The following is a 16,269-nucleotide window of genomic DNA, read 5'->3' as shown; positions in this document are numbered from 1 at the left end:
GGGGAAAGGCACGAGAGGATCCCGCGGAGCAGCGACGGTGACAGCCAGATGGGGAGAAATCTCTCCCCGTGGTCGGTGCTACGCCGCCGCGGCTGGGAGCGCGGCTGGAGCGAAGCATCTCCGCGCCGTCCCCACGGGGCACTTGGCTGTGGGGGGGACAGGGAGCCGCGGGGGCCCCGCGACCTGCTCAGGTGCCGCGCCGCGCCGGGAGGAGCCCCGGGGCCGCCCCGCGCCGCAGCGGGAGCCGCCGCCACCGTCCGGCGGCGCGCCCGCCCCCGCGGCCCCATTGGCCGCCCCGCAGCTCAAATAGGGCCGGGCGCCGGGCACCGCCAGCAGCGAGCGGGGCCCGAGCGCCGAGCCCGTCCCGCGGCCCCGCCGGAGCTCTCGGCCTCGGCGGCGCGTCCCGAGATGAGCAGCCCCGATGCGGGCTACGCCAGCAGCGACGACCAGGCGCAGGGGCGGTGCTCGCTGCCCATCATGATGCCGGCCGTGGGCCCCTGCCCGTGGGCAGAGTCGCTGAGCCCGCTGGGCGAGGCGAAGGCGAAGGGCGAGGCGGCGCCGTCGGGGGCGGCGGGCGGCCGGAGCAAGAGCGAGGCGCGGATCCGGCGGCCCATGAACGCCTTCATGGTGTGGGCGAAGGACGAGCGCAAGCGGCTGGCGCAGCAGAACCCGGACCTGCACAACGCCGAGCTCAGCAAGATGCTGGGTGAGCGCGGGCAGGGGGGGTGCCGGCGGGCAGGGGGATCCCGGCGGGCGGGGGAAGAGCAGCCCGGGCGGGGCTCGGGGGCTGGAGGCGGGCGGGGGGGGGGGGGGGTGTCGGTGGGCGGCCGGCCGGCCGGCCGATCGGTCTGACGGTGCTCGTTGGGCGCAGGTAAATCGTGGAAGGCGCTGTCGCTGGCGGAGAAGCGTCCGTTCGTGGAGGAGGCGGAGCGGCTGCGGGTGCAGCACATGCAGGACCACCCCAACTACAAGTACCGGCCGCGGCGGCGGAAGCAGGTGAAGCGCCTGAAGCGGGTGGAGAGCGGCTTCCTGCAGCACGGCCTGGCGGAGGCGGCGGGGCCCGGGCTGGGCAGCGAGGCCGCCGGCGGCGGCGGCGGCAGGATGTGCGTGGAGGGCCTGGGCCTGCCCTACGCCGAGCAGGGCTACGCGGCGGGCGCGGGCCACTACCGGGACTGTCCGCCGCTGGGCGCCGCCTTCGACGGCTACAGCCTGCCGACGCCGGACCCGTCGCCGCTGGACGCGGCGGAGAGCGAGGCGGCCTTCTTCGCGGCGGGGCTGCAGGAGGAGTGCGCGCTGGTGCCCTACGGCTACGCCCCGCACCCGGCGGCCGAGTACGCGCCGGCGGCGGCCGAGAGCCCGGCGGGCGCCGCGCTGCGCCGGCACCTGCCGCCCGGCGAGGCGCTGGGGCCGGGCGGCTCGCTGCAGGGGCTGCTGGGCTGCCCGGCGCCGCTGCACGCCTACTACGGGCAGGCGTGCCAGCCGCCGGGCCCGGGGCGCGGCCCGCCGCTGCCGCCGCCGCCGCTGCCGCCGGGGGCGGTCGGGCAGCCGTCGCCGCCGCCCGAGGCGGCGCCGTGCCGGGAGCAGCTGGAGCACTTGCCGCAGGAGGAGCTGCTGGGCGAGGTGGACCGCACCGAGTTCGAGCAGTACCTGCGCTTCGCCTGCAAGCCCGAGCTGGGGCTGTCGTTCGCGGGCCACGACGCTGCCGGGCTGCCGGCGCCCGAGGGCGCGGGGCCCGTCTCCTCGGCCGTGTCGGACGCCAGCACCGCCGTCTACTACTGCGGCTACCCCGACGTGTGAGGGACTCGCTCGGGGGCGCGCCGCGGACTGGCAGGGAGGCGCCCGGCCCCGCTCCGCTCCTATTTATGTAATTTATTTGAATCTTCTCGGGAGGGATTCGCAAACCCCGTCTGGGCGGAGATATGCTACTATCGTGCAGATTAAAAGCGTGGTTCAAACTGTTTTTCGACTGGTGTGCCGGCATGTTTACATCTTTTTTACGTCCATGCCCAAAGTTACTGTTGGTCTTGCGACATCATCACGGTTACTTGTTTGCCCAGAACACGTTTTTATTAGCTGTTTTTAACTGTGCTTTATTTATCCTTTTTATTTTTTTTTTTGTACTCCAGGAAAATAAATTTATGTACAGCTGTTCCTGTCATTCTTTTTGGCCGTATGGCCCTTTAGGGAGACTAATCTAAAGTTAAATCAGTCATGCCCTAAGGCGGAGTAAAGCGAATGCAGGTGCTGAGGGACACTCTCTTTAACCATTACAATGGCTCTAAAATGGTCTCCAGCACTAAAGATGTTTGCTCCCAGGCGTGGCTGTATTCCTGTTACATAGCTGAATGACTACACCTGTGCTGTCTCTTGGAGTACAGAACACGTGACTACTTAACTGTGTTTTTTGTAGTTTTTTTCTGGTTTGTAAGTGCCAAGTGGAATTTCCAGTTGTCATTAATGCATTGGGAAAAACCTCCTCCCCAAAACTATAGTCTCCATAACAAAAGAAGCTGGGTAAGTTTGAGATATTACTTCTAAAGTGTGCTTGGAAGCTCATTGGGTTTGGATACTTGTAGAGGTGAAGGTGATTTTGCTTTACATAGTGATTTCTGTTTGAACCGAATGATTCACAAATAATATTGGTACTGTAATTACAAATTCATTTACTCTCTGTCACCTACCTTCATGTAGGTTTATGCCATTTTGTGTCATGGGGTTCAGGCTTCTATTAGTAAGGAGAAGAAACAATGCAGCTCAAATGCTCATCTCAATTGCTCTCTATCAACTGCCAGTATCAATTAGCCATTAAACCAGGAGTTTTTTTCAGTGTGTTGAGCTGTACTGCTCTTGACATTTCTGCCAGTACAAGAGTACAACTACATCTCATTCTCATCATAACACTCAGGTGAGCAGAAAGCTAACAACATTTCTGATGTCTGTCTTCTGTTTGGAAGGCACTGGCTGGGGTCAATCTACAGTAACTGTAGTAGAGAATTTAAAATATTTTAATTTGCAAATGACAGTTCAAAGGTGATACCAATGACATTCATAACAAATATCTTTAGGTAAGTGTACTTTATCTTGCACTAGATTCTTAGACTACTGAGTTGTGGATGAAGAAATCCTGCAAAAATTCCATTTGTGTAATCCATGCTTGGTTTTATAAAAATTATATGATAAGGACCATTTTTTGAACACCTGTTATGTACACAGAGCCAGCTGCATTATCTTCAAGCAAATGATCTAGTAGAAACATAGTTGAGCAGATAATGTTTTATTTATTAATTCAGAAAGTGTAACTTTAGTTTGGAAGAAACCATGATTATGTCCACTGACTTCAGTGACATTTTTTAACTGTATTTAAGTGCAATAGTGAAAAAGTTCACTTGAAATCATGGTTGCCTCAGACTGTTGTAACATCTTTTTTCCCCCTGAACTTTACAATGAGGAAAGTGTGAAGGCCAGTGTCAAGTTTCTAGTATTAGGGGGTTGGGTGCAAGGTGGGAAATAAGACTGCATATATGTCAGTGTTTTAAGAACAACATAGACATTTTAATGAGATATATTTGTCTGGAAAGAAACATTGAACATGTTACAACTATAGGCTAGTATAAGTTTAACAACAGTGAAAACTCTGTAGCTGAACAGGTTGGATTAGTCCAGTTGTGGCTCCTAGATGACCAGTCCTAGTGATGACCATTGTGGTAGTCCTACTCCTTCAGTTACAGACTGCTAAAACTGTAGGAGGTGCTCTTGCTCATGCCATTGCACAAATGCCATTCTAAAAACCCCCAAAGGATAGCAAAGACAAACATTAAATACTTACTCTGAATAGATGTTTAGGTATATTGAAATAATATGTATTTTGTTTGTATTGCTTTTTTTCTTATATTGATTCATTACAGATGTCCTAAGACTCATGTTTTCTATAATAGAGTAGTATTATAGCCACAGTACCTAGCTGAATTATGTTATAAAATTAAAAAAAATCCTGCAGTAAAAGAAAAGCAGGGAAGGAAAGCAAGCTTCATTTAGGATATCCCAAAGTAAGGTTAAACAAAGAACTTCCAGAATTAAGGTTACCAGTGCAACTCTAATTAACCTTTAGTGAGTAATGTTATGATATAGGCATTAATTGTAAATCGTATACACATTTTCTATGGAACTCCAACCCAGTTAATCCATACGTTACACAGAAATGATACGTGAAGATTGAAACCAAAATGTTCTGTAATCATAGCGCTTAACAGCACTTTTTCCTTCCCAAGTTGAATTCCTCTTGCCTTCAATTGCACTTATGAGAGATCAACGCTTTCGTACATCATCCCAAACTGATTGCTTGGTGAAATGAGAGCGGCTGCTGCAGTGCAATCAATCTCGAAGGAAATCTGTTATTACATAGAACTGTGACTGTAGTATTTAAAGGGTGCAGCTCTCCAAAGTATCGTTAAATTGCCTTAACTGTGAGATGAGTATTTTACTGGTTGTTTGATTTCTCCTCTTGCTGGTCCCTTCTTCATTTGCTGTCTGCCTTCTAATACTGATTTCTTCCTAGAACTTTGTCCATCATCTGCATGAAATGAAGCAGCAACTGAGGAATGCCTCATCAAATAACAGTATTTATCCTTTCCTGCTATATGAGCCTGTATTTTGACCTGCCGCAAGGTGAAGACTGAGGAATGAACATTGTCAGTGGGTTTTTGAGATAGTAGTGCAGGACAACAAGATGATGCTGGGGCCATGGAATAATTGGTTCAATTCCCATTTCTGGAATGACAACTGTTACTTTGCCTCTGTCCTTTCTGTACTTTTCCTTTTGCTACAGTCTCCCTCTACTGTACTCTTTGCCTAGTTTATGTTCCTTTTGTTGCTCACGTCAGCATTTTTCCTTTTCCATAACAGCCTAAACACTCCTACCTAGTTTGACTATTCTCTTTCCATTCTCAAAATACTAGGCTTTTTCCCTTTGTTTGAAATCTACCCATATTCTGTCCCTTGATTGCTTGGCTTTTTTTAAACCTCTTTTTCTTTCCTGTTCATAGTTCCCCACTCTCTTTATCCTTACCCCCTGCTCCTCAGTACCTCCTGATTCTGTTCCTGTCCCAACTGTGTGCCCTCTTTCCTACCTCATTGCAACCCCTCACCTTTCTTCTTTTCTCTCTTCCCCCACTGTTGGTGCCTGCTGTTAGCCCATGAGGTAGCTCCATCTTTGAGCTGTTTCTCCTGCCTTCCTGTTTCACATTTCATTGTCCAGTGCTCCTCATCATGCTTTTTAGAGTTCATAGTTCCTATTTTAGTGTTTCAGCTGTAGAACTTGGGCAGCTTTTCACAGAGGACAATGGTAGTCACACCTCTGACCCTGAGGCAATGCTTATCCCAGGCTAAATATTAAAACTGTACGGCAAAAGGGTCCTAAGATTGATTTAATGTGGTTGAAAACATATTTTCTCTAGCCTTATTTTCAGAAATATCTGACCAGTTTTAGCTGAAAGTTCTGTACTCTGCTAGAGCCAGCTGCCTGGGATGAAAAACTTGTGGTCCAAATATGTTGCTAAAGCTACAGAAAACTGATTTCATGTTCTTGAAATGAAAAGTCTGAGATGACTTATGCTGTAGCCATCTGTACCAAGTTCAACATTATCTGAGTATAATATTCAGGCATTTGGGCCATTTACCAGAGGTGGGCACTAATTTAGGAAGAGGAACATAATTTAACTGTATTGGTTCAAGCATTACTTGAAAATACTTGTATTTTTCAAAAAATCCTACGCAGGGATAGTCTAATTTGTCCTATATTCATAGGCTACGCTGAGCACTTTCTCACTTATGCATAGTGTGGTTAACGGCTTCCCTTGGGTGCTCTGGGTACCAAGCTGGTTTGTGTGGCTGCCTGGCTCCTTGTTGGTTGGCTGGGGCTTGCCTGTGCAGCACCTACTTTGACACTGATGTCAAAGTGTGGGTGGTGTGGACTGAAGTATGATTCTTCACCCTGATGCTTTGTTGGTTTCCTGGAGCTGCTGCATGAGGAGTTTATGGGCTGGTAAGTATTGTACATGTCAATCTCTGGTGGTTCTGGCTGTCCCAATCAACTCAGGTTATCAGAGCACGTTTCTGGAACTCTTAAAAGGGGCTGCTTTCTTCTGTCAGGATAAATCAAGGGTCATCATACACCCAAGGCCACCAGCATGGTAAGCTGGAAATCAGGGCATGGATGCTCTTAAATATTTTAATCATATATACAAAATAATTTTATTAGCTTTTGTTACTTGTTTTATTTTATTCCTTAGAGCTGTTCTACAGAGGCCACATTGCTTTAATTAGTTTCCATATTAATATAGTGACAATGATATTGTTCCCTTTACAGATATTCTTAAAACTATTCATTTACTTATTGAAAATCTTAGTCTTTCTTAAAGGAATAGGATTTTCAGACGAGGGAAATATATTAAGTGTTTTAGCAACCCATACATTTATGGCTGTATGTGGAATGATTACTACGTTACTGTAAATTGGTATATAGATTTTAAATTCTGGGTTACAGATTGCAGTATAAAGTGGAGAAACCTAAGATAGTTAGTGGAGCAAAACCAGTTTAACTATTGCAGCATAGTGCTAAATAATGGCTAATTTATAATTCCTGTCAGGTAAATTATGAATAAGCACCTTGGCTTACCCCAGTGATTTAAAAATGTATTTAACTAAATGGGTGCATGATTGTGTAGAGACAGGGGGTTTCTCACTGGGTGTCTTACTGTCCATGGAAGACCTTGCAACTGAAAAACAGGTAGTACATTGTAGCATACTCTCATTATTTCTTTTATCTTTTGTATTTTTTGAGAATAAATGTAGTTCTAAAGCGTCTGTCTTGCATATAATTTATATTCATGCTTTAATTAAATCTATCTCTATAATTTGAAAGTGCCACAGCTCTTAGAATGTTAATGACGTAAGTTTCAAACTTTTGAAAAAAAGAAAATGAAACACCCAAAGGTTATGGTATATGTCACCTGACACAGATAAAACTGAAACACTAATCATGTTCTCATGAGTCCTTTAGTAAAAAGAATCTCAAAATGAGAAGCACTAGGAAAAATACAGAACATCTTAATGCACATGTAGAAATGCCATTTGAGATATTAATAAATTTAAAACACTGATTGTCCTGAAACTTGATGCAGTCTCCAGGAATTTCACACGAAATAAACTTTAAGTTTCTGTTTCCAGCTGTTTTCAGACTATTTCAGAACACTTGTTATAGGAATGTATTTCACCTATAGTGAAATAGTAATGAGCAAAGTAAAAATGTTTGAGGTGCTGAGGCTGTTTCGTTATGGATATCTCCTCTATTATTAAATAATTCATTTATATATCATAGCTGTACTGTGATACAAAAGAATTCCATGTACCTGACATTGAAAAATGCTGAAGTAAGGTTTTAGAAACAAAATTCTTCATTAAAATAAAATTTTACCATGTAGTTGTTTGAAGTAGGATTCTAGCATCTTCTGCATTTTTAATAAGCAGCAGTTCAGAGAAAATAAGTTTCCATCCTTTTCCTTATCAGAGAGAAAACTCATTTCATGGAGTATTCCATGGAGTTATCAGGGGAATATAGTTATTGTTCACATTGAGGGTGGCCGCTCCATTTACCCATAGAGAATATATTTAGGTACCAGTAAGTCTTGGGTTCTTTCCAAGGCATTGTGGAATTACTTTACAGTGTCTGATTTACTTTAAAGCTTCTTGTTATTGCCGTTTAGAAACAAAATTTATCCTGCACACATCCTGTGTAAAACAAAAATTTGTCCCATGTTGAACAAAGATAAAGAATATTAGAATATGTTTTTGTGGCTAAAGGTTGTGTTCAAATTAACTGGAAAGGTAAACCAGTATTTGTGAATGCATGGACTTGGATTGATTGATACAATACAAATTCTGGTTTCAAATGCACAGATTAGTATTACTTACTCGAGAACAGCTAAGGTATAGTCAGGTTAGGTAGCCTTGGTTTTGTTTTATGCTTTGATTATTGTAATGAAAAGTTACTGTGAGCTAGACTACGTGTATTTCCTTGATTACATGCATGTTTTTTCAAGATGTCAATATATGATAATTTTGCTCCTGTAAAATCCACAGTGAAAACAGTGAGTGGTTTCCATGAGCAAAATTAAGTAGACTTGGTATCAGATGAATGCAGTGTGTTTCAATTTTTCATACCTTTGAATTGGGTATGATGTCTGAAAGTTTAATATTACAAAAACACTCACTAGTATTGATGTGAGCACCTTGATTCACAATGGCCTGGGCTTGCTTTAAAAGGAATGGACTTAATTCACCTTTGATTGGAATTACAGGTTAAACCTGTAGAGAGCTATTTAATGCATGGAAAACTTGCTAGAATTTGTCAAGATAAAACTGCTATTGCTTCTATTCTCAGCCAGGATTTCCTGTGTTATTTCACTACAAATATTCTTGAAAGCAGAATGAGAAACCCATGTGCAAAACTAAGGCAAAAAAAAAGAGAAGATCTATCCTGCTGTTCCTGAATAGATCAGGGCAATATCTCGGGGAATAACCCACTGTTTTATGCCTAACGTATGGTCTGGAAATCCCCACAGGAGGTGTGAAAAATAACAAGGCTGTTATTTTGTTGTCATAAATTGAAGCGCCTGAAAAAGATCTACTCCTTCAGCCTTTTCTTAGTGTCCTGCAGGGAGTCTCAGAGAGACAGGTGTGTTTCATCCACATGAGAAGAGTCTGATTTCCAATTACAGCACCTAAAGCATTCCTTACTAACTTCCTGGCAAATGTAGCATCATCTATACTCTGTGTCATTAGTGTCGGGATAGCTACCTCAATCCAGATGGGTTCGTTGTACTGAGTGGGTCGGCATATTTATGTAAGTAAGCTTATGTAGTCACTTACAGTGTGTTCAGTATAATCTGTTCTGTAGTCATTTACAGTCTGTTCTGGTTGGAAGATGTAGAGAAATAGGCTTTGTCTTTCAAAACTCATAAAAATTTCATCCAGGTGAGTTTAATCTCAGGACAGACAATTTTCTAAACAGCCTGTCATTCAGTGAAACACTTTCTTTAGAAATTTGAGAGCTTTTACAAGGTGGAAGGTAAAAGATCTAAACAAAAACTTGCATCAAGGAGGTCAAGCTCAGAACACCACTGCTAAAAGAGGAAAACACTCGGTTTGCAAATCCTGTGTCAGGGCTTTACCCTGAGTGACAAATCTGAGGTTGTAGTTCCACAAACATTTTTCATGGTGACAAAACCAATACCACTGATCCAAGTTAATTACTAATTTTTGGTTTTAGTCCAGTTTTGCTCTGACAGTAGTGTTCATGGAACCGTAGCTGGAGCAACTTGTCTGCTTTGAGTTTCTGTCAGCACTGGGAGTTTTGTTTGTGGCTCATGGTGGACATGCAAGTGCCTAACATTTCAGGTGGCATCTGAGTGGTAGTTTTCAGCAGATCAGTATTGACGAAACTGTCAGAGAAGCAGCTAAGTGGTTTGGGTCTACATGGTACTTCCCTCTGGTTCTAATCTCAGTATAGCAAGACTGTAGCACCTTATAACTCTTTCTAGAGCAAAAATTACTGATTTGGCTTCATAGTTTTTTTCATCTTAAAAATGTAGAGCAGAGTTTGCAACTTGTGTTGTATGTTTTCATAACATGAAAAAAAATCAAATGTGCACAATGGAGCCTGAATAACTGCTCTCCCTCAATAAGCTTCATGCTGAGAATGTAGTTAGGTTCATGCGAACAGCCATACTGCCTGCCTTCAGGGGAAGTCTCACTAGGAAACATGACAACTAGATGGCTGAGAAAGGATAAATAATAGTTGATAACAATTTGTAGTAGCATAATCTTCATTTCTATACTTTATGAAAAAAAATTGCAATGTGTTGTATGTAATGTATGATTAGAAGCAGAGAGCAAATCACTTGTTTGTATTTGTAGATAATTCTCTAGTTTTAGCAGAATTTGAAAAATCCAATGTGACAGACAACTGAAACTCTTTAGGGGTAAATTGAACATGAATATTCTTGCATTCCTAACAACCTTGATGCTTCTGCCAGTCAGGATGAGCTGTTTGGATTGACTCAGTATACGTAAAGTGATTCAGAATGACTACTTATTACTATCAAAATATATGTCCTGTTAATAGTTCAGTCAGTATGGGGTTACTGCTGTAGAGAAGCCACCTACTGCAGTAACACAACATAGCATGTTCAGGCTTGTTCTGTTGCCTGACAACCTTGACATAATTGTGCTATTTCCTCTATTTGTGTAATAGTCCCTGGATACAACACGCATCCTTGGGCAAGAAATTTCATTTTACTGTTCCCAAACGTCCTTCATACAATTTGCTGTGTGCGCATGACCTGAGTATTGCAGAAATAACTGCACAAATCCTAAACTTTAGCAAGGCAGCTAGCTGCCCTTTGTAGTTCACAATCAATTTGTTTATTGTACTTCAGTTTGGATTTACATAATACCATAGCTTTTCACTTTACACAACACTAATACTACTGCTAAGAATTTATTTTACATAGGAGAAGTATTGGCTGCTTTTAGTCTCCTTTGGTTATGATCTCTTGATGGCAAGTGTGGCTGTCAGTGCATCTAAGGTTAGAATTTTCCCTTAAGTGAAGTATTAGAAATTCCTGGGATTCCTTCTGCAGTGTAACCTATACTGTTGCCCACCTCTGCAGCTTGGCAACTAAGCAGTCTCCTCTTCCTCCAGGAAAGATTTGATTCCTTCACTGCTCTGTTTCCTGCATCACTCACTTTTCCATTCAATACTTTCAGAACATGTTGCCAGTTGCTCTTGGTAGTGACAAGCAACCTGCCTTTCATTTTGGTTTTCAACTATCATAACAAGATCATTGCTCATCTCTGTAACAGTGTTGCTGGCATTAATGACAGTCCTTTTTGGGTTAGAGTCTGAAACATGATGTTGATGATGTGTAACCACACTAAATACATTTTCATGAAGTTATTAGAGACCTTTTTAACTTACCAGATCTTTTTCTGTCAAGGTGAACATTTTTGTATTTTACTGAGGTTGGTTAGGGATCTGAATGAAAAGCCAACAGACTTCTCACGATGATCTCCTATCACATGTAAAATTGTATTCCTGTTTCATAGAGAGAAGCTTAACAAACTGTCTTCATAGGCAAATACGTATTGTGGTATGTACTAGTCTTTTCAGGTGCTTTTTCAGGCTTTTGGCCTAATCAAGAATGTTACAATATTCTATTCATTTTTATTAATGGTTTAGAGAATCTCTACCTCTGCTAGAGATAAAATAACTGAACATCTCAAAAAAGGAACAGAATTGTTAAACATTTCATAGCTAGGTGACAGTAAGATTGCCTTTAACTTTGTCTTTGAATTTACATCAACAATAAGGCCATAGCATATCCCTGAGTTTTGGAAAAGTTTGTAATTGTTCTTGTGTGCTATGTTCCCATCTGCAGTCTGAGAAATATTCTCTCAAGGTTTTGAATGTATTCTTAATGGATTTTGTGACCCAAAGACCTTCCAAATAATGCTATACTTGCCTAACTTAAGGGTCTGACACCATTTGAGATGTCCTAGGGGTATTCAAGACAATAACACAAGACTGGCAGATATGACATAGGACCTGTTGAAGACCTGCATCCTTGTGGAGGAGACCTTGGTTGAGAGCAGGGTCTTGACTGGAGTATGTGATCGCTTATGAAGCATAAGTAGCTCCTTTTGGAGCTGAATTTATCATAGACCTGAGGTGTTCTTAAGTTGACAACTGGGAGTGAATCTCAGTGTCTAAGCTAGATAAAACCCCATTTCTGATGCTACCTCTTCAGCTGTCTCAAGCGTTACATGAAATGACTCCAGTTTGTAGATTGCCTGGAAATACTCCAAGCTTCCCTTTGTGCCAAGTGATGAATAACACTCACAGTGTTGTGACGTCCCATATAAACAAACCATGTTAACTTGACTCTTCATACTTCCTAAATTAGAACTACAGTAATATCCAGGAATTACAGATATTTTCCAATATCTGTAACCTCCATGGGTTCTCATGATTTACTTTAAAGCAAGAGAAGCTAACTGATTTCCAAAGTTTACCTCCGTTATCCTTGATAACAGGAAGGCAAACAGTGTCAATCTTGAGTATGAGTGTCACAGCTTGGAAAGCTCATTTGCCAAACAAGTTTTCCCTCCTCTTAAAGCAACAGCAAGGAGACTATCCTCTGAAGCACTGCACTGTATTTATAGCATCTTAAATACAAAGCACTGAGGAAGGGCAACTGATGGAAAAAATAACAATAGTCAAGAACTGAGGGGAAAAATTATTCAACTGGGAAGGTAATTAGCTTTTGTCTGTATTAGGCCTTTAAATCAATAGTTTTATACTGCTAGGTGTGGTAAAATTTTCAAAAGTGATAGTTATGTAATCTCCAATTTTCTAAAAATGATGATGTTGGAACTAGTGGAAACTGATGGCAGAAAATCTAAAAATCGGAGGTAACTTAGAGTAATCATGACATTCTATTTCACAATCCTGAGGAAGATTCCCTGGGATGAAAAAGGACAAACACAGTATTTTTCTTAAGGAAAGCCTGAACTGGAGGGTTGCAAATAATTTGGCCTAACTTTGATAGCCAGAAAGATATTAAAGCAAACAATTTACATTACATTACAAGTGTGAGAGGATAAAGAAACTAAAAGAAAGCAAAATTTTCAAGAACAAATTTTGTCAATTCAACATGATTTCCTATGTTAGCAGAGTAAGTAGTTGAGTGTTTTGGGGAGAAGCAGTAGATATAGCTTGATAATAGTAGAACTTTTGATGTTGGTATATGTTGCTTCCTCTCAAATTGAGGAGATGTGGTCCAGATTAAATCACAGTTAAGAATAGTTATCAGTGCCTTCACTTATAAATTGAAAAGTTGTTTTAGATGGAACCCTTATACAGGCCATTTGTTTATTTCATACTTTTAATAATAAGTCAGATGAATATAGATTATACTTTAAAAGAATTCTGGATTTTATCAATCTGGGAAGGGATGTAAGCATTATAAATGATAAAACTGGAAGTTCAAATTTATCCTGGTAATTTGGAGAAATAGCCTGAGAACAACAAGAAGAAATTCAATTAAAAAAAGCACAATTAATAAATGCACAAATATAAAGAAAAGAATAACTGACTCTATGAACGCTGTTAAAAAAGAGAAGGGGGAGAATCTTAAGGCAGCAGTAGCATGTGAACCAAGCCGCTTATCTAACAGAATACTATGGGTTATGGATGATTTAGAACAGTTTGAGCAGTTGCTGTTCCTTAGTGGGAGTTACTCACCTCAACTGAGACACAATAACTGACTGCAGTTACATTCTTAGTCCCCTGCAGTGTAAAATAAAATACATTACCTTAATCTCTTTCTTTTCTCATCACATTCCTACTGACCCCAGTCAACAAAGCTGCTGTGAAAAAAGCAGAGGTCATCTTGGCAAGCAGGAAGAAGAACATGTGTGACACCCAAGAGTTAATTATTTCACTATATGAAGTAGCTATGAGACCTCAGGTGAGTACTGCATCCAAGTTTGCACACCACGCTTGAAGAAAGATAGAGATAAACTAGGGGTGGGGGCAGAGGTTTGAAAACACGGTTTGTGAGTAAAGATTGAAGGCTCCATCTCTACTCATAGATGAAAGGTTGGTGATCAGCTGTTCTCCTTGGCCACGATGCAAAATTATTTATCTCAATTTATTTCCCCCCAACATAAAGTACCATTAAAAAGCACTTTATTAGTGTTTTGAATGCAAATAGAATTGTACTAGACATAAGCAATTGCTTTCACAATATAAAATATGGTAAGTGTGAACAAACAGTATTTCAGAGATTGTCATAACATGCATTTTGATATTTTCCTTTATCAACAAAACAGCATGAAGTTCTGAAAATGTGTTAACAAGGTATGACAGTAGAGTTGCTCTCGTTTCTTGAGTTGAATCCCAGTAGTGAGGGAACGGTTAGCAACAGACTGTACAGGAAAAGAATGGAACTAGATGCAACACCTAAACACCATATGGAGTTCCTATCTGTTCGCTCCTCACAGGCTTTCCCCTCACCCAGCTGTATGGCAAATGAGTCCACCACCTCCCTTTTCACTTACTCCTCTAAATTAGTCCCAGATACTCAGCCCCCTCAGACAGACATCTTCCACATTTCATCCATCAGTAATCTTCAGTAACCTCACACACTCTTCCCCATCCTGAGAACATCTGTACAGGAGCAGGCACCTACCCTTGGCAGGGGTAGAGAATGTATTGGGTTGTTCATGAAATGATGTGTAATTTTATGAAAATTAGTCTACTAAATAGTTTGCGCAGTATTTCACAGGGAGCGCCACATGCTGCTGAATCACCATCATCTGGTTGTGCAACATGCGCTCCATATGTCTCCATTTTATAATAGTATTTTCATTTTTATTAAAATTTTCATATTAATATTTTCATTAATGTGAAGACACATTCAGGGCCACACCTTGTCCTTAGAGCGTATCTAAACTCACCAATCTCTGTAACGTGGTCAGAAAGCTAGGGTCATCTACTGCAGGGATGTTTCTGCAGATTTAAAGCAAAGATCAGACTCTGAATTTACATTTGATCTTGTACAGCAAGTGGGAAATTGTCCAAATAACATTGGCTTGGATTTTATATTTTACTCATATAAGGTGACTAATTGTTTTAAGATTATCATCTGCGTTGTGGTAGAGGACAACCAGATGACAACCCCACACTAGATACTGTATAATCAAACACAATATAAAGGTCCCCCCACTTCAGAAAGATTGCAATTCAGAGACCAGCCGTAACAGGTGACTGGAATAAGCCTGTAGTTGAAAGTCAGGGAGAATAATAATTCACACCTAGTTAAGAGGACTTACGATATTTGGAAACATTTAGGGAGCAAAACTAAGTATCAGAAGAGTGCAGTTTTCTGCGTGCATTACAGTGGAAAAGAGTGTGTACGTATGTGTATAAAAATATAAAAAAGATCACCTTTCATATTTTTTTCCACTGCAACCTATCTGGAAAATTTATTGGATTAATTATTTTCCATGATTTAGTGCCTACTAAATGAAGTACTTGGTACCTCTGTTAGCTGTTAGTCTCTTGTAGAGAGTTCCTTAATAGCAAAATGCTAGCTGTTGACCAGAGAAGGGCATGTCCTTAGAATCATAGAATGGTTTAGGCTGGAAAAGACCTAAAAGATCATCGAGTCCAACCATTAACAGAACACTGCCAAGTCCACCACTAAACCATAGAATCATAAAATCATTTAGGTTGGAAAAGACCTTCAAGATCATCGAGTCCAACCATCATCCATGCCCACTAAACCATGTTCTGGAGTACCTTATCTATGTGCTTTTTGAGTACCTCCAGGGATGGTGACTCAACCACTTCCCTGGGCAGCCTGTTCCAGTGCCTGACAACCCTCTCAGTAAAGAAATTTTTCCTAATATCCAACCTAAATCTTCCTTGCTGCAACTTGAGGCCATTTCCTCTTGTCCTATCTCCAGCCAGCTGACAGAAGAGACCAGCACCCACCCCACCACAACCTCCTTTCAGGTAGTTGTAGAGAGCGATAAGGTCTCCCCTCAGCCTCCTTTTCTCCAGGCTAAACAACCCCAGTTCCCTCAGCTGCTGCTCATAAGACTTGTGCTCCAGGCCCCTCACCAACTTGGTTGCCCTTCTCTGGACACGCTCCAGCACCTCAATGTCTTTCCTGTAGTGAGGGGCCCAAAACTGAACACAGTACTCGAGGTGCGGCCTCACCAGTGCTGAGTACAGAGGGACGATCACTCCCCTGCTCCTGCTGGCCACGCTATTTCTTGTGGTTATAGGACCACTGCAGTAACAGTTCTTTATAAAGAAAAATAATTAGTCAATTGCAGGGAAAAATATGATGGTCCTAGAACTGTTTTCCACTGCTGAGAAAGCCTGCCCATTGTGGATGTTTTTCTTGACTCTACCCCCATGTGTCTGTGAATTTTTCCGTAGTCATGCCTAGTGAGTAGATTGAAAAACGGAGATGACTTATGGTAAGTCATTAAATTTAGTGTATATTAGAGCCAGAGACACTGACCTTGTCTGATACTCTAGCCATAAATCATAATTATTGCTGTAGGTGAATGTTCAGGCAGCAGTCAGTGGAAATCAAATGGCCATGTAGTATTTTGTGACATGAGAAATGGAACATG

The 16,269-nt window shown here is 42.4% G+C and overlaps 1 protein-coding gene across 1 annotated transcript; it reads left to right on the top strand.

Annotated features, from left to right (window-relative positions):
* Positions 1-346: 346 nt before the first annotated feature.
* Positions 347-2,139, top strand: LOC115340379 (transcription factor SOX-17-like). The gene is made up of 2 exons (XM_030011935.2): positions 347-706; positions 872-2,139. Exons 1-2 carry the CDS (start codon positions 409-411, stop codon positions 1,795-1,797), a joined length of 1,224 nt encoding a protein of 407 aa, XP_029867795.1. The 5' UTR covers positions 347-408; the 3' UTR covers positions 1,798-2,139.
* Positions 2,140-16,269: the final 14,130 nt, after the last annotated feature.

The sequence above is a fragment of the Aquila chrysaetos genome, chromosome 4 (assembly GCF_900496995.4).
Source record: "Aquila chrysaetos chrysaetos chromosome 4, bAquChr1.4, whole genome shotgun sequence".
Taxonomy (NCBI): domain Eukaryota; kingdom Metazoa; phylum Chordata; class Aves; order Accipitriformes; family Accipitridae; genus Aquila; species Aquila chrysaetos.
This window is presented reverse-complemented; position numbering and strand designations above follow the sequence as displayed.

What these genes read in the sequence shown, in the direction of transcription:
- LOC115340379 (XM_030011935.2), top strand. Translation starts at nt 409, where the DNA reads ATGAGCAGCCCCGATGCGGGCTACGCCAGCAGCGACGACCAGGCGCAG. An exon ending in CGAGCTCAGCAAGATGCTGG is followed by an intron (nt 707 to 871) that starts GTGAGCGCGGGC and finishes CGTTGGGCGCAG; the next exon opens with GTAAATCGTGGAAGGCGCTG.